The 17,933-nt window shown below is 42.2% G+C and overlaps 1 protein-coding gene across 1 annotated transcript; it reads left to right on the forward strand.

Moving 5' to 3' along the window:
- The first annotated feature begins 5,127 nt into the window (after nt 1–5,127).
- Nucleotides 5,128–17,695, forward strand: LOC114795648 (structural maintenance of chromosomes protein 2-like). Its single transcript, XM_028989167.1, has 4 exons — nt 5,128–5,400; nt 16,795–16,955; nt 17,162–17,309; nt 17,429–17,695. The coding sequence occupies exons 1-4, from the start codon at nt 5,128–5,130 to the stop codon at nt 17,693–17,695; spliced, it is 849 nt and encodes a 282-aa protein (XP_028845000.1).
- The last annotated feature ends 238 nt before the right edge of the window (nt 17,696–17,933 follow it).

Genomic DNA, 17,933 nt, shown 5'->3' on the forward strand with positions numbered 1-17,933 from the left:
ACTGTGATTTTTAAATTCAATTTTAATGAAAAACTGAATGGCACAAAATGTCCCTAGGATCTTCTATGGGTTATTGATGAGCTGAATATTCCATAATTGTGAAATGTCTTTAATTAATTAATTAATCAACCAATTTATTTATATATATATATAAAATGTATCAATAATTCATAATACATTAATTTGGTAACACCTATGGTCAGACCTAAATGTTCATGATCTTCTTTTTCACAGAACGAGCGAGAGAGAGAGCGAGTGAGCGATTGAGCGAGCAAGCGATCGATCAAGCAATTGACTGCAGTTTCAGAGACCATCCACTGATCAAAGAGGAGAAATATTGATCATAATCCATCAAGGAGACAATCTACAACTTTCTTGACCAGCGTGGACTAGACCACTCATCATGGATTTGATGAAGTTGGAAGACGTTGAGGACGACTACCAGTTCATCTCACTACTTGGTACTGGGTCCTTTGGTGATGTGTATAAGGTAAATAATTTGAATAATGAGATTAAAATGAATGTCATGCATATCCCTCTGTCCAGGATATTTCAGTTATCTAGTCCCTAATAGCCCATCTAGAACCCAGCCATCACAAAGGCTAACAAGTTAACAAAGTAGAAGCTCCTCACCTCCAATGGCTGTTTGTCACCATGTTAGCTCACACCTTGTTAGCTCACCATGTTAGCTCAAAGGTGAACCATACTACCTATACCCATAATAACAGGGTACCAAACGATTAATTAAAAAGGCTACATACAATAGTCCCTACAAACATAACAATCATATCCTAAAAATAGCAGCCTCCTATATAAATGTGACTTTTTATTCAATTTGTCTTGCTCTCTTTGCTGCAGGCAGTAAACATCCAGACCGGCAAACCTGCAGCCATCAAATCTCAGGTTGTGACAGGATCAGGTCAGTGTGCACAGATTCTTACCTAAGTGAGGTTCGAATGTCTTTACCAAAGGATCAATAAGTTGAAACAGACTTTACTCTTGGTTTCTGAGGTTGATAGTCAGATTTCTAATAAATGTACCACATATATTGTGAAATGAAAGAAATGAATTTTGTGCATGTGTTTGTGTGAATGTAGTATCTCCCAGTGAGCAGGTAACTGTATGATTGTTTTATCTTGTTGATTTTGTGTATAAACTTGTTTTGTGTGTCTTTTTGTAGATGACTTCTCACCTTATGAGGAGGAGCTGAAAGTGATGACGGCGTGCCAGCACCCCAACATCATCCAGCTTCTGGGAGCCTACTGTCGGTAAGAAGTGTACCAGGCAGAAGGGGTTATACTCAGGGATTAAAAAAGATTCAAAAAACAAAAACCAGAAAGAAATGAAGACAACAGGAACATGGACAGTTTGTTCTAGTCGGTTCTAAATAACCAGTTAATAACAACATTTATTATTCTTATTAATAAATAATGATGATAATTGAACAAACAAAACAACCCAAAAGAGATTTACCAGCCAAGGTCCCTGAATGCACAGCACACAGCTCTAAGACCATGTGACTGACACACCCTCATCCTTTTCTGTCCTCTACAGTGAGTCCCATGTGTACATCGCCATGGAATATTGTGAAGTAGGCTGCCTGTCTGCTCTGTCTTACGGTAAGTTGTCACCGCGTCACCTTCCGGTCTTTTCATCTGCAGTATGTTGATGGCAGGACTTCATTTTTTGTCTGGACAGAGAGGAGATTTGAAGAAGAGGAGGTGGCATATGTCTGCAGAGAGGTCTTGCAGGTAACAGTTCAACTCATCCCAAACACACACACACACACACACACAAACACACACTTTCAATATGGTACAGTGTCTGTGATGCATCTTTTGATATTTTGCTGTTTTCTTACTCACATGCATTTTTGCCAGAAACAGCACAGTCCAACAAACATGCACTTCTGCACTGGTGTGTGTGATGTACTCACAGTTTTTTTTTGTTTCCTCAGGCTCTTGGTTACCTTCATCATTTGAAGATCATGCATCGTGATCTGAAGGTATGGAGCCCACCCATTAGCCCCACCCACCCCAACACAAGATACAAGATGAACATTGTAGAGCTTATTCACTGCTGTTCTTTAGAAACACAGAAGCATAAAGTGGTTCAGAAAGACAAGTTAGACAAACATCTATTTACACCATTTCATTCCTGTTTAACCTGTGTGTGTGTTTGTTGTTCTATAGGGAGAGAACATCCTCCTGAACACCAGTGGGGACGTCAAGATCTGTGAGTGTGTCCACTGATTTACACACAAACTGAACCAGCCGCACAACCACTAGACTGAAGGAACCACGAGTAAAACCACACAGAGGCAGGAAGAGAGCGATTGTGATGTCAGCTTTTAACACCTCATGTCTTCCTGCAGGTGACTTTGGGTTGGCAGCCAGCTCAACTGACCCCAGGTCTAAACTGGAGGTTGTGGGAACAGAGAACTGGTCAGTTTCTTCTTTTTTCTGAATGTGTGTTTGTGAGCGTTTGTGTGTGTGTCTATATTACTTTACTGATTTCTTGTGTGTGTGTGCTGATACAGGATGGCCCCTGAAGTCATTGATCCCCAGCGATACGGGGGTTACAATGAGTCGTGTGACATTTGGTCACTGGGCGTAACGGCGATTGAGATTGCCGACGGCAAACCCCCATGTTGCATGGCCCAGAACATGCTGAGGTACAAACACGCACACAAGCCATTTGTCCACATTTTGTTTAGCTTCATGCTTATGAAATCATTTAAATATCAGGTTTTGTGTCACGTTGTTTAACATTTACAGTAATGTAACACTGTTAATGAAAAGAAGCACTTTAATATGGACTAAAAACATAGATTTGTTTTATGAGAATCTTTTTGTAACTTTTAGTGTCCATTGTGTTTCCAGAATCACTGATGCATCCAACATGTCAGACAACCTGGTCCCACCCACTCTGGAGGATGAAGATGAATGGTGAGTGTTTTCTTCACTCACTCACTCACTCACTCACTCACACACACACACATACACAAAAAAATGTTTTTGCACTGAGTGTAATGTGTTGAGTGTTTTATAATCATGTCGCTAGCTGTGTGTAATAACAACTGAATGGGTCTTAACTATAATCATTAATTAACCTTAATTGTAAACTACATCGTAGGACTCTTTTAAGTATTTTTATATAATTGTTTCTAGAGAGAGTCTTTAGTTTTGCTTAAATTGAACGTGTTCCCATCTTCACCCGCACAAACACACACACACACACACACACACACTGCTGGTATCTAATCTAGATTCTTCTTTTCTCAGGTCCAGTGACTTCAAACATTTCATCTCGAAGGCTGTTAACATCCATCCTAGCGAACGACCCTCGGCTGAGAGGTTGCTTTTGGTAAGTAGTTGTGTCGTGCACAAATTCAAACACACACCACAAGCACCACTGACCATTTATTATATTCATTTTGAATAAACATTACTGTCATGGCGCAAGTTGGGACGCTTCCACCATCCGGGACCATTCTCCAGCTGCCAGCATCAATTGCAGCAAGGGGAATTGGTACCGGAGGAGCTGGAGTGGAGGACCGGAGGCCCTTGGCCCGAGGTAGAGACACTGAAGGTGAGGGGCGACGGGAGAGGGATGGACGCGCAGCAGCTCGGCGGGAGAGGGGGACTCTGGCTCCATGTGGAGTGGCGGAAAAGGAGGCGAGGGGTGGGGGACTCTGGGAGGCGAGGGGAGGGGGTTGGGGTGAACAGGAAGACGGCTGGCTTGAAGATGATCCGGGAGCGTGGGTCAGATGGGGGACACAGGCGGAAATTGTCACTTGGTTCTGGGTGGCAGGAAAACTTGAGGTTGGAGGCTGGCAAAGGTCGTCGCTGATGAGCGTGACCAATTTTTTTTAGAAGGCTAGCGTCTCTGACAACTAAATTTGCCAAAGAGCGGTCAGTGTCCACCCTGGCCATGTATTATATTCATATTTAGAATGAACATAACCTGGTATTTGTACTCCTGCTACCATGTACTGGACTAACATTCTGTGTCTGTGTTTGTCCATATAGCATCCATTTGTGGACCGGCCTGATCTGACTGGATCTGTGTTTTCTAGAAGACTGGATGCAAAGGTAAATAACTTTCTCCTCCACTACCTTACTCCATAAAATCCATTTTACATCCTACATCAACCCTGAACTTGAACTTCAAAATCCTTCTAGTGTTTCTAAATAGTTTCAATATTTCTACTGTGAAGAATAGAACTTCCTCCTTCATCTGGAAGAATATTAATCTTGACATACAGATTGCGAAGCTGGACTTTGGGTTCCGTGGTCTGGTACCAGTTGTGTACAGTTTGTTGACCTTTTCTGTCTCCTTCACAGGGGATTCGTTGTTCAGACCAGGAGCTCGAAGCAGCGGCAAACCCACTGCTTCTGCCTGACCTGCAGCTGCCAGATTCATCTTGGCTGGAACCAGCAGATCCTGCTTGGCTGGAACTGGACCTGGAGCCAGCAGGTCCTGCTTGGCTGGATTCGGACCTGGAGCCAGCAGGTCCTGCTTGGCTGGATTCGGACCTGGAGCCAGCAGGTTCTGCTTGGCTGGATTCGGACCTGGAGCCAGCAGGTTTTGCTTTGCTGGAACCGGACCTGGTGGCAGCAGATCCTGCTTGGCTGGATTCGGACCTGGTGGCAGCAGATCCTGCTTGGCTGGAACCGGACCTGGAGCCAGCAGGTTCTGCTTTGCTGGAACCGGACCTGGAGCCAGCAGGTTCTGCTTGGCTGGAGGCGGATCTGGAGCCAGCAGGTTCTGCTTTGCTGGAACCGGACCTGGAGGCAGCAGGTTCTGCTTGGCTGGAACCGGACCTGGGGCCAGCAGGTTCTGCTTGGCTGGAACCAGACCTGGTGGCAGTAGATCCTGCTTGGCTGGAACCAGACCTGGAGCCAGCAGGTCCATCTTGGCTGGAACCAGACCTGGAGCCAGCAGGTCCATCTTGGCTGGAACCGGACCTGGAGCCAGCCGATCCATACTGAGCTGGAAGTGGAGGCGGAGCCCGAGTTCATGCCTGAACCGGAGCACGAGCCGGAGCTGAAGCCAAGAACCTGGATCAGACCCAAAAAACGTATCCTACATCTCCTCGACCAGTCTTGGCACTGGCGGGGAACGATGCGGGACCACACTGGGGAGCCAGTCGGAGGGACCAGGGCCGCCATGCGGGACCACGCTGGGGAGCCAGCCGGAGGGACCGGGACCGCCATGCCGGACCACGCCGGGGAGCCAGCCAAGCGAGTGGGGCTGCCTGATCACAGAAGGCACCAGACTGGGGTGTCGTGTGTGGTTGCCGGAGGCTTCGAGACCACCTCCCTGCATGTGGCAGGGAACGACGCAAGAGGCGTCAAAGGGGATGTGTGGAGACAGGGCCCGCACATACCCGGAAGGGTCGGCCCTGATTTATGTTTGCAGGTTAGAGGGTCCAGGGCCACCATGCGGGACCATGCCAGGGAGCCAGCCTGCGGGACCGGGCCCGCCATGCCGGGGAGCCAGCCTGAGGGACCGGGGCCGCCATGCCGGGGAGCCAGCCTGAGGGACCGGGGCCGCCATTCCAGACCACGCCGGGGATCCGCCTCCACTGATTGTACTGTTGGGGCTTCTCCGGATTGGGCATCACCTGTGATACCTCTCCAACGCCATTTATATGCATAATTATCTGTAAATACGTGTATATATTTGTATATCTTTGTGGATTAAATGACAATACTTTTTTGACCTGATCCCTGTTTGTGTATAACTGGCTAATAAACTGTGCACCATGTTAATCAAAAAATCAGAAACAGTCATTCAAAAAAAGAATTATAGCTGGGTGATGAATAGAGAGAAATCAGACTACATGACAAAATATTCTTCTTATTTCAGCAGTTTCACACATTTTCAACTGATATCCTGAATTAAGTTGTCTGTGCATCTTATAGTTCAGAATTTCGAGTGGCTATGTAGACATTACCATATACCGTATACCATATATATATATATATATATATATATATAAAACCATAATCAGTATACCAAATATATTTTGACCATTTTATATTTTATATGATAAAATCGATCTGTTACATCTCAGTTGTAACTCAGTTTAACCAGCCTCTACTCGGCCTCTACAGAGTGGCTCATTTATGTGAATCGTAGGTTCACACACATCACATCACATCACATCTGGGAGAAGAATTCAATGCCCAGGAATGGACCTGCCAGAATACCAGCAAATGATTAATTATACAGGATGAACAGATAAATTACTTTGGTATTTCTCTGAATTCTACCCGATAATATCTGATTAGAGAACGTATCACCACACTGAGGCTGGTAAAAAGGATGATAAATTAGAAATAGATGCGTGGTAGACTGATGTACCAGTGTGCATCTGAAAAAGAGGTAATAACTACAGTCATTTACAATAAAGCACAGTTCTGACTAACCTGGCACCAGCCTTTATATCTACATATTTTAGTAACAGGAAATTAAAGTCAGGAAATTAATCACTTATCCAAGATGGACCATCCAGGTTCTGGGACATCCATCTGTGACATCATTGACCAGGTTTTAGTACAGAGCTGTGGCCTGGGCGAGGATTTGTGCCAGGAAACATCAGCTCTGTTGCTCTGCATCATTGTTTTCTCCGAGTGAAGCATAGATTGCAATTCCACAGTCGTCAGTTTCTGAATAATGAACAAAAAGATTAACTTCTCAGATCATTTTAAATTTCGATTTGTGGCCACTGGGTGGCAGTATTAGCTCTTATTTTCTCCTCCATGTATAGATGGAGGAGCCCAGGAGTAATTCAGTAATGTGTGTGTGTGGTAGGATATTGGTAGGATATCATGTGTAATATTTAGATTTAAATTATTACAAAGATGGGTAAATATTTGCATCTGTTGTAGTATTAGTATGTATTATATGTACCATATTGGACTTTTGGGTTGGTGTTGGGTTGATTTTCTGTACATACAATTTCCAGTGTCCAGCAATGTTGTGGGTGCCCCACGCTTTTTTTATTTAACCAGCTGATCTTTGGAATGCTGTCTCTCCATGGAAACCCTGGAGCTCCCAACGAAAGGCACTTGTTGAGCACCCTGCCCCCACGTCTCATCTCTCCTGACCATCTTTTCAGAGCGAAATTGCATTGTGGGATGATATCTGAATGCAGAACTGTATTAGGTCTTAATGGTTTGCAAACTGTATACACCAACGACATTTTCGGACGAAATTGCTGCACACCATTTAATGTGCTTTGATTCTAAAACCGATTCTAGGATTAATTCTGGACTGTAATGTTTTTGGAGGGCCTTACAGATCACTAGTAGTTACCGTCTGTGTATTGCTCTATTGCGCAAATGCTATATTGTGACAGTTGTTGTACTGATTTGCTGTGGTGTGGAATCTAAACATTGGTTCAAGAAAAGAGAGGGATGGTCTGATTCGCTATAATCTCAGACTGACTACTGCTAATCTTCTTCTTAAATGTAAGTTTTATAAAAACCTTTGAATAATGTTTATATATATATACACAAACATCATCATTAACAGTACAGGCCAAAAGTTTGGACAGACCTTCTCATTCAATGTGTTTTCTTTGTTTTCATGAGGTAGATTCTCACTGAAGGCATCAAAACTATGAATGAACACATGTGGAGTTATGTACTTAACAAAAAAAGGTGAAATAACTGAAAACATGTTTTATATTCTAGTTTCTTTGCTCTGATTACTGCTTTACACACTCTTGGCATTCTCTCGATGAGCTTCAAGAGGTTGTCACCTGAAATGCTTTTCCAACAGTCTTGAAGGAGTTCCCAGAGGTGTTTAGCACTTGTTGGCCCCTTTGCCTTCACTCTGCGGTCCAGCTCACCCCAAACCATCTCGACTGGGTTCAGGTCCGGTGACTGTGGAGGTCAGGTCTCCACTTTTTGTTAAGTACAGAACTCCACATGTGTTCATTCATAGTTGTGATGCCTTCAGTGAGAATCTACCAACGTAAATGGTCATGAAAATAAAGAAAACACATTGAATGAGAAACTTGTCCAAACGTTTGACCTGTATTGTATATAAATAATGTTCATTTATCATACACACACACATGAAGGACACACGCATATATATGTTATTCATGTGTGTGATAAATGAATATTATTTATATTTATGATCATGTTTGTGTGTATGTGTATGTATGTATATTTCACCCTCACATTCGCGCACACACAAACGTAAATATAACATGGTACATGGTAGTTGCCTAGAGGGTAAGACACTCGCCTATGAACCAGAAGATCCAGGTTTGAACCCCACTTAGTACCATTGTGTGCCCGAGTGTCTCCAAGGGGACTGTCGCTGTGATTGTACGTCGCTGTGGGTAAAGGTGTCTGATAAATGCCGTAAATGTAAAAATGTTATGAAAATAGTCAGGTCTGTCACCCCACCCCCCCCACCCCGTGTCTACTTGGTACAGTCCAGCCGCGGTCTGGACCAAAGTGGGTGGAGTTTCCTTCAAGTAGCGCGGCGCGCTTGGTCCGCGCACCGTTACTCGCAGGATCCGGATAACTTGAGCTGCTACACCGACACTCCGGGGAGTGTTGGAATGGAGTGTGCAGGTTCGTGTTTGCTTTTAGTCCCTTCTTCTTCTTCTTCTTCTTCGGTCGGTAGGTTGACTGGTTTCGCGGTAGATTCCGGACCTTTAACGCGACCTGTACGCTCTGTTCGTGTTTGTGAGTTTCTGCGAATCGGTGATCAATGACCAACAACCAATAATCAGCCCGCGTCAGCAGGATTCGGGTTCGGTGCTTTTCACGACCCGCTACACGTGGAGCTGAGCCGGCCTGGCTTTCCCCCCTCTTTGTGTGTGCGAACATAAATACAGGCTCCATCTGAAGCAGATAATTCCAATTGGGTTGGATTAATCTTTTTTTTAAATAAAGTTTCATATGCATGCCTTCATGTGTTGCCACAACCCTGCAGTTCCATGCTTCATAATTCTATTGCATGGGGCAGTAATTGTACAGTTATTTTTGCTTATACAATACGACGAGACAGCATGAGATGGTGTATGTGACAAATAAAAATCGAATTTGATGATAATTTACAGCCACTTTACAGCAGTGTGACAACAACAGCTTTGTCCCGTCCTCTTCAACACGCACCCTTTTATTTTCACCCCTGGAATGGTCCTGAGCGAGACTCCATGTGGATGAGAGAGAGAGAGACTCGCTGCTTCCCTTCATCTGATTAGTTGATTTATGGAGATTAGCCTCCGTTAAGCAGCCGAGGATCGTACCAGCTAGAGCACTGGTGTGAATTAGAGGAAAGGCCCTTTGGATTTCTCGCCCTGCTTCTTGAGAATGAAATTGTGGTCCATGGGGATGCTCATTAGTAAAATGCTTATTGATTTGATGTTGAAATGTCCATTGATTGACTGGCTTTATTTTTAAATGAACATTCCATTATTAACACTAGAATACTAATAAAAATGCAGGTAGTTTACAGTTCTCTGCAGTTCAGTTGTGTCGTAGAAGGCAGACTGGATCATTACATATTGCATAAATAGTTCATTCAGATGCCCTGCGATTGGCCCTTGTTAGTACCATTGTTGTCTGTGGAGAGTGAAAGTAGAAATATCCGGATCATCTGATATTACACCATCTGGACCATAATCTGCATCAGAAACACTGGAAATAAGGAAACAGGTAGATGTTAGTAGAGAAACATCTGCGTGAACTCTCTAAACTGCTCATTTGGACACATCTTGGCACTATTTCTTAAAACCCAAACTACAAAAAAATGAGTTTACATTCTTTTTGGATTTTTATATAATGACGGCATGATATAATATAAACATAATGTAATATTATTATGGTATGTCATTAAATTGATATAATACTAATATAATTACATCATGAAAAGGTCAAAGCAATGCAATCCCCACCCCTGGGTGACATAAGGTGCCTTCTTTTAATGGGACCACGCTCCAGTCTCAGCCAATGTTGCGAAGTGACGGTACGGAAACCCACTGCACCTAAAAAAAGACGCCACATACGGACGTGGCAGTATAGGTCTGTACATATTTAGTGGCTGTTTAAACTGTTGAAATGGCAGCAGCCCCCAGTTCTCTGGTCTCTTGGGCTCAAGGTTGGTTGGTTGTTTAACACCATGCCAATGTTAAGAAACCGTTTTAGAATTATTTGAGTGTAATTCCTTTCAAAAACATAAATGTAAACTCTTCCGTGTTCATGCTTGGTTCACTTCTTTAAAGGTCAAAGGTGACTCTGTTACAGTCCATGTTGGCATGTTATTGTGTTCTTTTTACTTGTATAATATCTGTAAACTCAAATTGCATGGCTCGTGTAATGAGCTGAGACTTGTAATTTCCTGGCCATAACCCTGTGGTGCATTCTGGGTGATGCAGAACTTTGTGAACTAATGCATAAATGGATTAGGATATTAGCATTATTACAACATTGTTGTTCTGTATTCGGTTACATCTCAGAGTGGCGTTCTGTTGCACTCTGACTACAGTAACGTTGTACAGTAAATAAACATAGTTTTTCTTTTGCTCGGTTTTTTGTTTTATGTCTTCTATAGGCCAGAAGCATGCAGCATTTAAACATTCATCTCCAAGAAGAGTGAGATTAGAAAATAAAACAGAAGATAACAGATTAAAGCACAGCAGACATCCCCCCAAGAACAGGATGTCTGTCTCAGCCAAGCTGGGGAGGAGCATCTGCGTTCTGCTCCCCACCAAGGAGCAGCTGGACATCACTGTGGGGGTAAAATAACTTTGCCTAATGTTTTTTCTGCTAATCAGATTTATATTTGCAGCCCTGTTCATCAGGAAGTTTTGTCTTGTGTTGTACTCAGATTCCACTGTACATCCAGACATGTGATCCTTGTCTGAGATTTCTAACATGCTTGTAGGATGACTGACTGTCTCCAGTCTGGTACAGACGCTCTCGTTTTCACCGTTCTCCCCTCCAGGTGAAGGCTACAGGACAGGATGTTCTTACTCAGATATCACATCTCCTCAGCATCAAAGAGCTGCACTTTTTTGGCCTGACAGTTGTGAAAAGTAAGTGACACCTGTAAACCCCGTTCACCTCGGTTCTTCTCCTGGGCTCCCCCTACAGTTGAAAGGGTTTTTTTACAAAATATAAATCACGCTCCTGAATATCTGTACTTGTGCATTTGTTGGCAAGCCAATGGAACTTAAGACTGATATTACATGGCAACTGGAATCATTGTCACTGAGGGCGTTTACCCCAGAGAGTCGAGTTGCTCTGGCATAGGAGCTAGAGCCCTAATAAGCTCATTTCATTTTAATCATCCACCCACAACATTTCACGAATGTCACTCACTCGCCTAGATTCTATAACTGCATAATCCAGATCACACACACACACACACACACACACACACACACACACACACTATCCACTCACTCACCCATACCTACAGACAAATTATAGTTGCCAGTGTGCATGTCTGTGGATAGAGGGAGGAAATTGTAGTATCCAGAGGAACAAGACACTTAACCCTGAGTGTCTCCGGGGGGGACTGTCACTGTAACTACTGATTGTAAGTCGCTCTGGAAAAGACGTTAAATGTAAACATAAAACCAACACTGGGGAAGCATGCAAAATGGCATGAATAAATTTTCAAATGCATATCAGCCTGTACATCAAAAACAATTATTTCTTATAAAGCCCATAAACACATACAGTATGTCCCAGTGGGCTTTGACAGACCCTACAGTTGACACCCCCCACACTTGGCACACAAGGAAAAACTCTAGGAGACAAAAAGAAAGGAAGAAACCTTGGGAAGGAGTGATACAGAGAGGGACCCCCTTCCAAGGTAGAGTGAGCCTGCAATTGGTGTCAGTGCAGGGTTGGTGATGAATTGTCCAAGAAAATAAAAAGTCCTAAAGTTGTAGTGGTGGAAAAGTCCAAAGTGCAGAATGCAGCATCTGTCCATGTTTGGAGGTACTGGACAGTGCAGAGTAGGTTTTAGTCAAGTGTAATGGTGTATATTACGTGTCCATTATAATGCTTCTGGTCTATTTGAAAATCTCTGACAATTTAGCTGTTACGGTGGTGGTGGCGGTGGTGGTGAGCCTCTGGTATATTTGGGTCACCTCAGCAGTTTATTGCCAGGGACTAGGATTCTCTCTGGTGGTCTCACTGGACTCCGGTCTCTCAGACGGTGGCATTGAACAACTGGTACAGAAGTATGTGGCTATAGTGGTACATATGTGCAGCCTAACTAATTTAACACTGTCTGTGCTTGACTAAATGACTGTGTAATTAAGTGGACTTACAAATTGACACTGTGTCTGGGACTTTAACAAAAGTCCAGAGTAAACAGTTATGTTTTCAGTTTAGACTTAAACACTGACCGGCAAGCCATTCCACAACTGTGTAGCTGAATAGGAGAAGGATCTGCTCCCAGTGACCTTCTGTACTTTGGGGAACAAAGTAGTGACCCCACACCCTTAGAATGCAGGAGCGTGGTGGATCGTAAATAACTAAAAGTTCATTTATGTATTGAAGGGCAAGACCATTAAGAGCTAATAGGTCAAAAGTAGGATTTTGTTGTCAATCCTAATTTTGATTGGTAGCCAGTGCAGTGAGGGGTGATGTGGTCGAACTTTCTGGTTCTAGTTAGAACATGCAGCGGCATTTTGAACTAGCTGGAGTTTACTCATGCACCTGCTAGAACATCTAGACAGTAATTGTATTGCAGTAATCTAACCTTGATTAAATAAAGGCGTGGACCAAATTTTCTGCATTGTGCACTGAGATCATATTTCTTATATTTGCTATATTTCTAAGGTGAAAGACTGCTATCTTGATGATATTATTTACATGCGAATCAAATGAGAGACCTGTGTCAATGAGGACCTAGATCCTTTACGTCTGTACTTGCAAGGATATCCAGTGTCATGATGTAGTTATATGAAAGTACTATGATGTAGTAGCTTATGTCTGGCAGCGTGAGGCCCAAGTACAAGAACTTCTGTCTTATCAGTTTGCATTAAAAGACTAAAGACATGTTTTTATTCACTAGCCTTTTTTGGACCATTTATTTTTTTAATCTGTTGTCATGTATAGCTACACTGCAACAAAAGCTTTTCTTACCTAGTAATTTTGTCTCGTTTCCAGTCCAAAAATCTAAAAAAAAAAAAAATCTTAAATCAAGATTACAATACAAGAAAAATGGCATGAGAAAATTAAGTGAAGGTTAAAACTTCTGTTTGAGATTATATCTCATTAAGATTGGTTTTCTTACCCCATTGGCAGATAATTTTGCTTGTTTTAAGCAAACAATCACTTAATTTTGAGATGTTTTTTCAGAAAACAAGACCATTTCTTATGCTATTTCTTGTGTCTAGTAAATGTATCTTGATTTAAGATTTTTTAGATATATGGACTGAAAACAGGACAAAACTACTAAGTTAGAAAATCATTTTTTGCAGTGTATATTCTGTGCTTTGTCCCATATATGTTATTATTGACAAATATATTTGTGTGTGTTGTACTGTTGTAATTTTAAAGTTATTTTATAGCACTTGGTCATCTTAAGATGTGTTTAAATGTGGTGTATAAATTAACCTTGCACTTACTACATTGATGGTAATAATTTAATGAATAAGCTTCAAGTGAGCTTGAGAGAGAGAAAGTGTGTGTGTGTGTCTGTGTGTGAGTGTGTGCGTCTGCGAGTGTGTGCACCTGCAGTGTAGTGTAGAGAACAAGTCCTAACATTCGCACAAATCCTGTTAAATTTTCTTATTTGTATTGTTCTTTATTTTTTTTATAAATTAGTTATCGTTCTGGCAGCTCAGGTGACACTTTCTTTAAAAAAGTCTATATTTGGCAGATGTAAAGCATACATGTGTATGTTTTTTTTGTGTTAGTCCATTTTTATTTTTTGAGCCTGTCAGAATGAACAAAAGTGTCAAAAGTACGGTTTACTATTGCGCAGAGGAAGATGTTTTCAGCTCCCTGTGACCAGCCGTAAAAGCTAGAGACATGGGAGTCAAGGCGACATATTGGATGTGTTGCTACCCCCAACAGTGGTTGAGGAAATCTGGAAAACAAGGAAAAAAGCAAAAAAGCCACACTAAGACCTTGCCACACTAAGACCTTGAAACGCACAAAAAAAACAGAGAGGTTTCCGCACAAAATGACATATTGGTTGCTTCATTGGGGACTACAGGACGGCCACAAATTGTGAGCAAAACATTAAAAGTTTGAAAACATTAAAGCATTAAAAATTGGTTTCTTAGAATTTGCGATGACACGTTTCAGCACACGATCAACTTTCATGTCAGGTTGTTCGGCCTTTCGTTCCGCACAGTTTGACATATGGCTTGGCTCAGTCGGATTTACGGTTTGCGCGCAATTCCCCAAAAAGTGTTTTCGGAACGCGTTAATTATCCTAGTCCAAAATTGATTTTTTTGTGTCCAGATGGTTTGACATACAAAAAAGTTTTTAATGATGTCTTGTAGATATCGCCAAGACCGATGTTTTGACATATGGTTTGTCTCTGTCTGATTTACAAATGCACAAATTTTAAAAAACCAAAAAGTGTCAATGGGCAAAAAAAAATTATTTATTATTATTTCAGCCTTTTTTCGGCACTTAATGCGGGTCGTACCGAAGCACGCACACCGGCGTGCTATTTAACAAAAATTTGTACTATATTGTGTGAGGTGTGCTATTACTTTTATAAGCGATCGGACTGGGCCTGGCCAAGCTATTAACACTCAAACAGGGTCATTTCCCATTGAAATGTATTGAATGCTAATTTTAGCATAGGTAGCATTTGTAAAATGGGGCCCCTTTTAAGTGGTACTGCTACTGTGTCATTGCCAGCAAAGGGGGTCCTACAAGGGGTACTGATACAGCAGCAGCGCCAGCCAATCAATGACATTATTAAGACCACCTTTTCCGCTTTATTAGGGACGAGCTGTCCTTTGGCCACTTTAATATTGGGGCGCCCTGTCCTTCGGCCATTTCATAAGGGATGCCCTATCCTTCAGCCACTTTATTAGGGACGCCCTATCCTTCAGCCACATTATTAGGGATGCCCTGTCTTACAGCCACTTTATTAGGGACGCCCTGTCCTACAGCCACTTTATTAGGGACGCCCGGTCCTTCGAACACTTTAGTAGGGACACCCGGTCCTTCGAACACTTTAGTAGGGACACCCGGTCCTTCGAACACTTTAGTAGGGACGCCCGGTCCTTCGGCCACTTTAGTAGGGACGCCCGGTCTTTCGGCCACTTTATTAGGGACGCCTGGTCTTTCGGCCACTTTATTAGGGACGCCCAGTCTTTCGGCCACTTTATTAGGGACGCCCGGTCCTTCGGCCACTTTATTAGGGATGCCCTGTCCTTCGGCTACTAACATGCAAGCCTTGAGCTAACATGCTAATTTTTTAGACATTGTCCAAACGTCACCAGATTTAATATTATGCTTCTTGGCCACGCCCTGTTAGCATTTTTGATGTTAGCATGCTAGCATTATCATGCTAACATGCTAATTTTTAAACATGCTCTAAACATCACCAAATTTAACGTGACGCATCTTGGCCACACCCTGTTAGCGTTTTTGATGTTAACATGCTAGCATTGACTAGCATGTTAACATCAAACAATGTTAACATCAAACAATGACTAAAAGTCAGTCTTTGAGAACAGGTTTCTCAAGCCAGGTGGTGCATTAGACCAGGGGCTCATCTCCTGTTTCCAAAATGCATCACAAACTGCTTGAGAAAGCTGTTCTACTATGATAATTGGTGATGAAAATAAATTATGTTCAATAAGATGTACTTGTGTTTACCAACTGTTTATTCAGTTAAATAGCTGCATCCATGTTACCACGTCACGTTTGATGTGGTAATTTCACAGTTCGAAGACTCATTCTCACCCCCTACAGTTCAATTCGGCTAGGTATACATCCGCCCTAAAATATCAAGGTGAAAAGCAAGGTCACGTCAGAACATCGCGTCAGAACATCGCGCCACACATCGCGTCTTTCTGCACCTCTCACTCTCACGCCATGTGTCCAAGAGAACTGAACATTAACATAAAGCATTCACAATTTACAATACTGCATTCCTGTACAAAAAGCAAGGTCGCGTCAGAACATCGCGTCAGAACATCACGTCTTTCTGCACCTCTCTCTACAATATACAGTATTAAAAGAACATAAAAAAATATTCACAAAATAACACACATGCAAAATATTCCTAATATGTACATAAATTAAAATGAAAGAAATAACTTTATCTTGTTTGCCTTTCTCTAATCGATTGGTTATGAGAAATGATAGTTTAGTACAGATTCGAGCCTCTTTGCTATTCTAGAAGCAATTTATAATCAACATTCAATACTGATATTGGTCTATATGAAGTACGCTCTCACTTATCCTTCCCGCCCTTGGGAATAACTGTAATGATCGCTTCTGGCATTTGGCCCTTCACCCTTATCCAGTGAAATATCTTCACTAAAATAGGTACCAGTTGTCCTTTAAATATCTTATACCGCTCAGAGAAGCATTCAGCACCAGGGGATTTATTTCCATTATGTCTAGAAATCTCTGCCTTTAATCAGATTGTTTTGTATTTCAGAATCAGAAGGAAGATCAATAGAATTCAGAAGGGAATCTATTTCATTATTCTTTTGATCTGGGGTTTATTTTTCTATAGTAACCCTCAAATATTATTGGGATTTCTGTCAATTTATGGTTTTTGGTTACATGTTTTCTAATGCATGCGTGTGTGTTCAGGTGAACAAAGATTTCAGCTCCATCTTCTCCACTCTGCTGCCTGGGGCTGATGCTCGACTTGCTCCGCCTGAAGGCTTTGGAGTTCTGGATGGGCTGGAATTCAAGGTTGCCCTGGGCAGCACCTGGAAAGAGAACCTGACAGAACTCAGTGGGGGACAGAGGTTAGTTAAAGTGTTGAAATGCTTCTCACCTTTACTGTGATGTAGTTAAAGTTTGTTTTAATCAAGTGAGCAATGACGTTGCTTTGGATTGGTATTTTCTATGAATGCTGTTGCCCACAGTCATTTTACACAATTTATGATATTGATTGTGGGAGTAGAGTGGTATGTGACGTGCCTGTTGCCATGCGGTTGCTCTTCTGCTGCAGGTCTCTGGTGGCCCTGTCGCTGATCCTGGCCATGCTGCTGTTTAAACCAGCACCCATCTACATCCTGGATGAGGTGGACGCAGCTCTGGACCTGTCACACACACAGAACATCGGACAGATGTTGCGGACACATTTCAAACACTCACAGGTACTCTCATACACACACATGCACATTTTAATGTAACACTGATACAGTCTCCCAGTCTTGCTGCATGCAACTTTCATGCTCTGTTTGTCTTTGCTAATTATTTCCTTATTATTTAACAGTTTGTGGTGGTCTCCCTTAAAGACGGAATGTTCACCACGTCTACAGTGACATGGACTGCTCAGCTGCAGGATGGCAAAGGGCAAGCTCAGAAATCCCAGGAAAAAGAGAAGGTCAAAGACAAGAAGCAGAGGCAGATTTTGAAGAAAAAAAAAAACTGCTCTTATGTTTGTATGTCCTTATACTGTCTTTCTGCACTATTTCCTATTTACTCCCCATTTTGTTATTTCTCTCCTAATTCAAATAACATTTTACATATACATAATTAATGCAGTTGTGCCATTAGTTTTCTTGCTGTTTTAAGTGAGACATGAATAAAGCTGAGTTTTAAAATGATTTTTCTATGTTTTTATTTTCTGAGTTCTTCCAGCTGAATAATACATTATTCCAGGGGAGCTAAAATGTATTTTCATTAATCAACCATGTCATTAGTGTAATTCCCACTGGTGCCAAAGACCGATCCACAGCTACAATGCCCCTTACACAATAAACTGATAAGTTGTGCGT

This window comes from Denticeps clupeoides, chromosome 8 (assembly GCF_900700375.1).
Source record: "Denticeps clupeoides chromosome 8, fDenClu1.1, whole genome shotgun sequence".
Taxonomy (NCBI): domain Eukaryota; kingdom Metazoa; phylum Chordata; class Actinopteri; order Clupeiformes; family Denticipitidae; genus Denticeps; species Denticeps clupeoides.

Bases quoted from the DNA above. Each gene is read 5' to 3' on its own strand.
- LOC114795648 (XM_028989167.1), top strand. From the start codon at position 5,128: ATGCGGGACCACACTGGGGAGCCAGTCGGAGGGACCAGGGCCGCCATG. The intron at 5,401-16,794 runs GTCGGCCCTGAT...GTGTGTGTTCAG, and splicing joins GCCCGCACATACCCGGAAGG to GTGAACAAAGATTTCAGCTC. The intron at 16,956-17,161 runs GTTAGTTAAAGT...CTTCTGCTGCAG, and splicing joins GAACTCAGTGGGGGACAGAG to GTCTCTGGTGGCCCTGTCGC.